At 31.0% G+C, this 8,883-nt stretch overlaps 1 protein-coding gene across 1 annotated transcript; it reads right to left on the bottom strand.

The window, feature by feature from the left end:
- Nucleotides 1-2,005: 2,005 nt before the first annotated feature.
- Nucleotides 2,006-5,441, bottom strand: LOC133204234 (uncharacterized). The gene is made up of 4 exons (XM_061339976.1): nt 5,395-5,441; nt 4,944-5,049; nt 2,822-2,937; nt 2,006-2,094 (listed from the first exon to the last, which is right to left on the bottom strand). Exons 1-4 carry the CDS (start codon nt 5,438-5,440, stop codon nt 2,006-2,008), a joined length of 357 nt encoding a protein of 118 aa, XP_061195960.1. The 5' UTR covers nt 5,441.
- Between the last annotated feature and the right edge of the window lie 3,442 nt (nt 5,442-8,883).

Here is an 8,883-nt window from a genome sequence, read left to right as displayed (position 1 = left end):
TAAATTTAAAAAAATATATTGAGTTTCTCCCCCCCCCCCCCCTCCTCGATCCATTTAATTTTAGATCTTATCTGCACAACTTTAGATTTTTTGTCGTATATAGCGTCTAATTCCGCTTCTAAAGTTTTCAATCTTTTGTAATCAAAATTATCAACATTTCCTTCTCCCATATCTTCTATTTTGCGTTCTATTCATCTTATCTTTTGTTTATTTTATTCTTCATTTTTTTGCAAAATAAATAAAGAAATCTTTAACCTTTCGTTTAATCAACTCCAATGTCATTATAGGGCTTAAAGAGGATAAAGAGGAATCTATACTTTGAATAATATCTAAAATTCCTTTTTTGTATTTTTCATTATCGAGATGGGAAACATTAAGTTTCCAATATCCGAGACTTTTTTTCGTTTTAATAATATCAAAACTAAATCTATGGTCACTAATTCGACTTCCGTTTGAATGGGCACCTGAATTTTTTCTAACCTTAATATCTGCTATGTTATAATAAAAACATTCGCTAATAAAACATCATTTATTCTACATTTAGGGTCATTTTTGCATCACACCAAGTAAAGTCTGACATACCTAGATTTTGTTTTGCCCATATGTCATCCATATTATAATGTCTTATCAAATCTTTTAAATAATTAACACTTTTGTCAGCATTATTGCTTAACTGGCAATTACAGTCTCCACATAGTATATTTTCGTTGACACAACTTTTTTAAATAAAATATTTTAATTTTTTGAAAAATTCACACCTTTTCTTAATTTCATTAGGTGCATATATATTAACTATTGTAAAAATATTACCGTTAACATCAAGATAGATCAAAATTTTCTTACCATCAGTAGACTTTTTGACATTTATTATGTTTGCAACTAATTTTTCATTGAATAGAACAGACACACCTACTAAATGCTTAGTCACTATACGCGTGAAATGTTTTCCTCTCCAGTTTAAATTATACATAGATTCATCTTTTTTTCAACAAAATGTGTTTTCTGCTACAAAATAATATTTAAGTTGCATTCTTTCAACCATGAATGATTTTTTCGTCTTTTTTTCAGGGGAATATAACCCCCTTACATTAACTGAGATAAATTCTAACTTTTCCATAGGAAATAATCTTAAAATGTTAGATATGTTATAGAAAAAAAAAAAATATCGTTACTTTTCATTCCAATCCGCTGATCGAGAATCAAAGTCCTGTGACATTCAAGCATTACACAGTATTTCCTTTATTTGTCCTTCTTAGCCGGGTTGTGTGAATCAGATTCCGATTATTCATCTAAACCTGACATGGATTCAGAATCCGATTGATTTCTTAAATCATGTACATGTAACATCTGTGCAATGTCCCTTTGTTTGGAGTTAACTTTCGGTTTTTGTTTTCGCTTCGGTTAGCTCCACTTTTTACGTTTCTGTATTTTATTTCATAAAAAGAGGCACAGATATGTTGCTTCACAAGGCTACAGTACTACATTCAATAAAGTCAAAGCTGGACATATAGAAAAGAATAAACTTTATATAAATGCCTCTAGATTAGGTTTCAATATTTTACAATATCAACAGATGTTTAATAATGACTCATAATTTTTGAAAACGTATTCACTTACATAGAGAAAAAAGTCAGTAGTAATTGCAACAATTTTCAATGTCATTCATTTTTAATAGTTATAAAAAATTTTCTACATTGGAAAACTCACTATATTAAACATATCATTTATTTATCGTTACATTAATTACATGTGCATTTCGATTTATTCCTTAAATTTTAACCTATACATGTACAATTATTTATTTTAAAAACTATGCCAAAATAATGGTCTCATGAATGTCTCAATATTTTTTTCATTCAATATAGTTCACTATTATATATAAAACGCACAAGTAAGAATAAAACATTGTAGACATTCTAGTCTATTTAAGATTTTTCAGGATGTTAGTAGGCTTTAACATTACATTGATTAAAGCATGAACAAACAAGATATACATTTTTTAAGTCTAATAATAACCACGGTGTTTTTGAAGTACGAAATAACAGAACACGATACCAAAGATTTGTAGCGGCAGTGAATAATTCAGCCTGGTCCCTGAAAATATAAAATGTGTATCAGAAAAACAAGTTTGGTCTTTTGTTTGTTTAAATTTGTTTAACGTCCCTTTGAGAATTTTCCACTGATTGAGACGCTACCACTTGCAAATCTAGATCTGTACTCGGCACATACGACCTTTGAGCAGTGAGGGATCTTTTTTGTGCCAGCACCTACTGCGACAAAGGACCTTGGTCATTCTTCTTTATTCATGCGGTCTAATACGAAAGACTAAACTCCACGTCCCGCAGTGGGAATCGAACCCGCAACGTAAGAATCAACTCCTTACTCTGCGACTCTAAAGCAGACATTTTAGAGTAATCAGTATAATTCAGTTTGTTAACATTTAAGTCACAATTATCACAAGAGGAAGAATCCCCTCCCATTCCAAAAAAGGACAAAATCCAACCAAATACATTATAGTAGACATAGCAAATTGCCAAGTCATATATACGTAAAACTCTTTGTTGCCAAATGACTTACAGTAAAAATGCACTGTATAGCTAGCGGACACATTTTGCAAAATAAACAGAAATGCCATAAAATTCCTCTTCTAACAGGAAAATTGAAAAGAAGCCAAGCATAAGGCATTAACTTAAATACCTCTCCATTGACTGAGGAGATAGATCGATAAATTCTTAACGTGTTTATGTTTTTAAATGAATTTAGATGATTTAAAAAAAAATGTAAACGGGAAAAAAGACTCCTATAGCAATATGAATCTTACCGCTACAAACAAGGTCTTTGATTACTTCACTAGCTAGGTCAAAAATAAGTCCACTGACAGGAACATTACAAACTGCTGAAACATGTTTCACACATGTCCAGTACGAATCAATAGAACTGAAATGAAATCAAATATAAATTACACATTTACTAGTGTTTCATCAAATGCGTAGGTATGTTAAGGCAGTACCCAGATCATATTTCGTCGAATTTAGACTTTTTTTTCGTAAAATGTAACATTGATAAATCATAAAAGCCATGGGTTAAACATTTACTATATTATCCATTGTATAGACGTCATTAAGTCTTAGGCTAAAAGAAGCACTCCACTTCGACGTCATCAAGTCACCCGCGTGGCGCAGTGGATAGAGCGTTTGCTCTAGAGTCGCGGTTTAAGGAGTTGATCCTTAAGTCGCGGGTTCGAATCCCACTGTGGGACGTGGAGACCGGTCCTTCGGATGAGACCGTATAAACCGAGGCCCCGTATCGCTGTAGGTGCTGGCATGAAAAAGATCCCTCACTGCTCAATGGCCCTAGGTGCCGAGTATAGGTCAAAATTTGCAGCTCTCCACCGGCAAGTGGTGGCGTCTCCATATGAGTGAAAAATTCTCGAGAGGGACGTTAAACAACAATAAACAATAAACGACGTCATCACGTGACGTCTATAAATAGAAAAAAAATGCCTTAATGAAAAAGTGAAAAGTTCAACACTACCCCGGGGATAATTCATTACTTTTTGTGAAAATAATTATGTAAAAGCATCATTGGGTCATGAAAAGTGCTGCTAGAACCCTACTCTCCCGACAAAGAAAAAAATATTCCAAAGTTTCGCATGAAACCTTACCAAAAGTATTACATTTTGTACAAAAGTTAAAAGAATTCTCATCAATTCATGTTACATCTTGCTAGATTCTAGCAGCACTTTCAAAGTACTATAGAATACAAGCTTTCGCTACAAACAAAAATTATGTCTAAAAGTATGCGGCTTAGTGTTGAACTTTTGCAACTTTGTTGTTATAGAACAACAGGGGAAAGTCTGATCGGGATTTCAAAGCACTGCCTGTGTTCATTATAAGAAAACATGATAAGAATACATCAGCGTACCTGATTCTTAATCTTTGATTCCTTATGAATCACACATAATATTCATGGTATATGCTTTAAAACTCCCATTTCATATATTTGTTTACATGAATTCTCGTCACGTTTAATTTTCACTCGGCAAATATTTGATCAATAGTTATGACTTCACGGGTTTGGTATTTAACCCCCCTGATAAATACTTAGCTATTTATACCATCCAAAAACGACAAGATTTGTTTTATATTATGTTTTTGAATGATTCAATTCATTTCTTGGACGTAAGAGCATGCTCTACGTAGGCACAATTTCTAAAACGAGGTAAATTATTGACAAACAAGTTGATGAAAGAAGAATATCAGCTGTCTCGTTTAAAGTCATCATTTCGTAAGTTCTATGGTCGATACAATGACCTTGTCAGCAAATACAATTTATCATTGAGTCAAATGCTGACTGACGTTCTTCATACTAATTGTTAGGCCTTTATTTACACACTGAATTTTGACGGATTTTTCCGTTATTTCCCGATCATGACAAGGAACACACGGCGGATGTGACCGGTCGGCAGTGGATGCTCACTCCTCCATGGCACCTGATCCCACCTCTAATGTTTGGAGGTCCGTGTTTGCTCTGCTCGTTTTTTGTATTGTTTGATGGACTTTTGAGCTTGAATACTGTTCGTTATCTCCATATATTTCAATGGACCTGAAATTAAACTTTAAATATAAAAAGTAAGAAATCATTATTTCTAAGCTTCACGTCATATAGCTTACTATGACGTCATATTGTTGAGGCAAATAGAATATCTCTGGGTGTAGCCTCAACATACCCGCGTGAAAGATTTAAAAGATTTTTAAACATTTTTTAAAACACGAATACGTTCCCTAGATTAAAAAAATACATTTAAACTTTTCAGGTATATTTAGTTCTTTTTAATATTATTCGGATGAACTTGATATATTTCTTTGGACGCTAACTTGTTTGTGTTGAGAAATAATGTTTTCGTGAGGAATGATTCGTACTGTCGTATAATAGTAACTTACGAGCATTTCAGTCGATCGTCCAATGCGGCATTCAGCACTGCAGGCAAGCAGTTTCGAAGAATTGATTTGTACGTCTCGGAAATACCACATGGTTTCTCGCAATCCACTTAGCAAAATTAAATGACTTTAAAAAAGGTAGAAATGTCCTTATTCCTATAAAACTACAGTAATTGCATTTCAATATAAAAAAAAATCATCAAAACTTAAATTACTAATAAATTCAGCAAATTACTTAATATTCATATGTTCATTGTACTTTATAAATTATAAACACTTTCAAAAGCACCATTAAGTTTACCTTAGAATTTCTAATTCAATTAGCTGACCTTATGTTGTAAAATCCTCTTTAAATAAGTGTGAGAAATTTGCATGGTTCATCGATTGCATATCTGAAATAATCTCGTTTAAAAAATGTATGTCAGTAACAACGTAATAGAAATAAAACCATTACCTGGTATTGTCATAAAGCATGAGAACAAAAAGACAACGCACAACATACTTTTTGCAAAAATTAAATTCTCCATCACAAAAATGTTCATCAGATTGAATTTCCTGGTCATTTATTTGGAGAAAATTTTAAGAATGCGCACAATGCATTTCTTTATCCTTTTCTGAGAAAAAGAATTCTTCAAAGTTTTTCTTTTACCATAAAAAGGCATAGGTTATACACAATAAGCAAAAGGCATTTAAAACACCGCTTTGTTGCGTAAAAAAAGGCCATGCTAAAACGAAACCAGCCTTTCGATTAGTGGGACTTAAAAATAAAATACTAAGAATGAATCATAAGTTCCTTTTCTGTTTAAAGAATTATATTACTCATGAGGAATTTCATTTCAAATTTTACAAATCATTTTGTTATCTACACAAATAAATTGGTGTATGGACACTTTTGAAATACCCACGTCAGAGTATAAAAAAAATATATAAATACTTGGATTCTTATGTTACTTCTTATGAACAAAATATACATGCATGTTATCTGCAAGAATTAATAAAAGAATACTTCAGAAGTAGATCTAGACCCTTTAGGAAATAAAAGAAGTGTTAAAAATCAACTGATGTATGAAAATAAAAACGGACCCCTTGAATTTCCAGTACCGAGAAAGAAAGTCAGGTTGTATTAGAAAAAAATCGTCAATATAACAATCTTAGAATTTGCAAAAAGCTGACTTTAAATAGGGTTGCTAAAATCATTGTAACTTCAACTTATTTGTCAGTAGCTTGCCTTGGTTGAAAAACTAATCATACTCAAGGCCTGCTTTTGTAAATCAGTTTGGAGACATGAAGACTGTGTGAAAATGATGTTGGAATTTTACTATATGTACTTAGGAAAGGGAATTTGACAAAGCTGAAGTCATAAAAGAAATAAACGCCAGCAATCGAATTGCTGTTGTATATAACGGTTGCAATCATTACAAATTAAAAGGAAAACCTGCAACATCACGGGTTGTTTTTTTTTAATATTGCAACTATTAATTTTCATATAAGACAATAGATAAAGCTTTTTTTTAAATTGTAATCAAATAAGAATTTAACATTCCAGTAAACTTTCATGTAATTTATCTTTGAGAAAAATCGCGACTGGCTAATAATTTATTTAATTAAAGTTAAGGTCTTTATTTTGAAAGATACCTTACAACTATTAATATTTTTTTTAGTTTTTGTACGTCATTATGACATTTTATTTTATGCTCTTATGCACCATCTGCATTTATTTCGATTAATGCTCTAGAAAAGTAATTTGCATGAGTAATTCAATAATTCATCGGTTTCAAACCCGTTTTGATACGTTGATTGCTCACTTTTGGTTTTGCTATGGTTAAATAATTATTTTTCTTGTAAGATATTTAATTTCAGTATACACTTATAAAAACCTCTTACATTTGCATGTAATTAAAGACAGGTATCTTATTGAAACTGATTTGATGACCTTCAAAATATTTTATGTTGAAGGCTACTCAGTGTTGAAACCGTATCCAATTCTTTTTAATTAAATAGAAGATATGTTACACAAGAAAAATACAAGCATTTCGTTATGATGAAATTCATCCTACTCCTATGCGTTATTGGGTTTCATATGTCTTTTTTCTCGACGATTACGAATTTAAATACCATACATGAAACAAGAACATATGGATCATATGTGACGTTTAAATGACTTTTTTCTGAAAGTTTAATCTGTTTATTATTTTTACCTAAACAAAGTTCAAGATGAGAAGAGGAAATCTTTAGTCATGGGAAAGTATGTTAATTTCCAAGTAATATTGCGCAGTTGGGTCAGTTGTGTTATCATTACTTTCAGTTTCGGTTTTCAATGACTTTCTTTAACAGTTTCGTATATATGTTAATTGTTAATAACGTTTAAATGTTCAAGATGAGAAGACAAATCTTTAGTACTGGGAAAGTATATTGATTTCCAAGTAAAACTGTGCAGCCAAGGCAGTTGCATTATCATTATTTCAGTTTCAGTTTTCATTTGGAAAATGTCACCTGTATAAATTTGGAAGTTAACCAAACAGTAACGAACAATAATTGAGCTTATTTCAATATTTAAGTACATTTCTTAGAAATTATTTATTGGCAATATCTATTTCGACATCTTCTTGATTTGAACATACTTTTTGCAAGGAATGTATACGATGGGATTGGGCAAAAGTTCTGAAATCTCAATTCGCTCTCTCCCTTAAAGCATGTCAATTACACATCCTCCACAATTTGTACAAAATGAATTCAGTTAACTCACATCATTAAATATATGTTGCCTAAGTACGATATTTAATTGAAAAGAGTAAAACACATTAAAAAGATAGATTTGGGTGCCATTCTGAGTTACACTTTAATAAATTGTTGCATTCATATAGTTAAAATTTATTTATTGTTATTTGTTTCATTTTTGATAATATTTTTTTTTATTTCATTTCAGAAAATATAGAAACTTCGAATTTTATCATTATATTATAGTATTACATCAGTTTTAAAAATAAATATATCATGAGGACATTTTAATTTATACAACAGGTGGTGTGACTTATCTAAACAATAGGAATGTGAAACTTTCTTAATGATATTATATTTCTTATCTTGAATTATAAAAAAGTTCTTATATATATATATATATATATATATATATATATATATATATATATATATATATATATATATATATATATATATATATATATATATATATGACTGCCGTCATGAGAAAAGGGTCCTTATCTTTTGACGTCACAATGCTCAGAAAACGACGTCAAAGTCGCGTTATTGTAAACACGGAAGTAATTTTTGTCGATTGCGTTTTGTGAACAAAAAATAAAATTGGATTTCCAGGTGTTACAAGAAAACCATTAAATCATATGAAATTTGATGCGGACATTTTTAATAAATAATATAATTACACACTAGTGAATGCATTTATTAATTATTCTGTTTAGGTATTTAATTGATATTGATCACATAATTACGCTAAGTGCAACATTGAACTCATTGTTAATTACGACGATTTATAGCGATGTGTATATATGATGCATGGCTTAAGTTTTCTGAGCAATTTGCAAATGCTTAAATTTGACTCATATTAAGTCTTAATATTAAATGGTATTCTGCATACATGTATATTTTTTTTTTAGAGAGAGAGGGAGAGCAATAAACGTAAATGTATACACTTCTTAATTAATTCTAAAAAAAAACACCTAATGTAAAATGTACTTAGCCATTTTAATTGATCCACAGTTAATAATATCGATATGCGCAGTTAGACCAGCTCACCAGCTTAGGGTGAAGCGTCGATATCCAAATGTGTTTGAGAGGGAGGAAAAGGGGTGGGGCGCAGATCATTGAAAAGCAAGAAAAAATCTCCTGATAAAACAGCAATCGGTAAAAGTTCAATCTAAAAAAGAGAACCTATTTTTTGTGGGGGGAGGGGGGATATAGTACTGGT

Source organism: Saccostrea echinata, unplaced genomic scaffold (genome assembly GCF_033153115.1).
Source record: "Saccostrea echinata isolate AGI-Se365-2 ecotype Australia unplaced genomic scaffold, CSIRO_AGI_Sech_v1 ptg000052l, whole genome shotgun sequence".
Classification (NCBI taxonomy): Eukaryota; Metazoa; Mollusca; class Bivalvia; order Ostreida; family Ostreidae; genus Saccostrea; species Saccostrea echinata.
The sequence above is the reverse complement of the archived record's forward strand: the minus strand, read 5'-3'. Positions and strand labels throughout refer to the sequence as shown.

Bases quoted from the DNA above. Each gene is read 5' to 3' on its own strand.
- LOC133204234 (XM_061339976.1), bottom strand. From the start codon at position 5,440: ATGTTGTGCGTTGTCTTTTTGTTCTCATGCTTTATGACAATACCAG. The intron at 5,050-5,394 runs GTAATGGTTTTA...AATTTTGCTAAG, and splicing joins ATGCTTTATGACAATACCAG to TGGATTGCGAGAAACCATGT. The intron at 2,938-4,943 runs GTAAGTTACTAT...ATTTCATTTCAG, and splicing joins GACGATCGACTGAAATGCTC to TTCTATTGATTCGTACTGGA.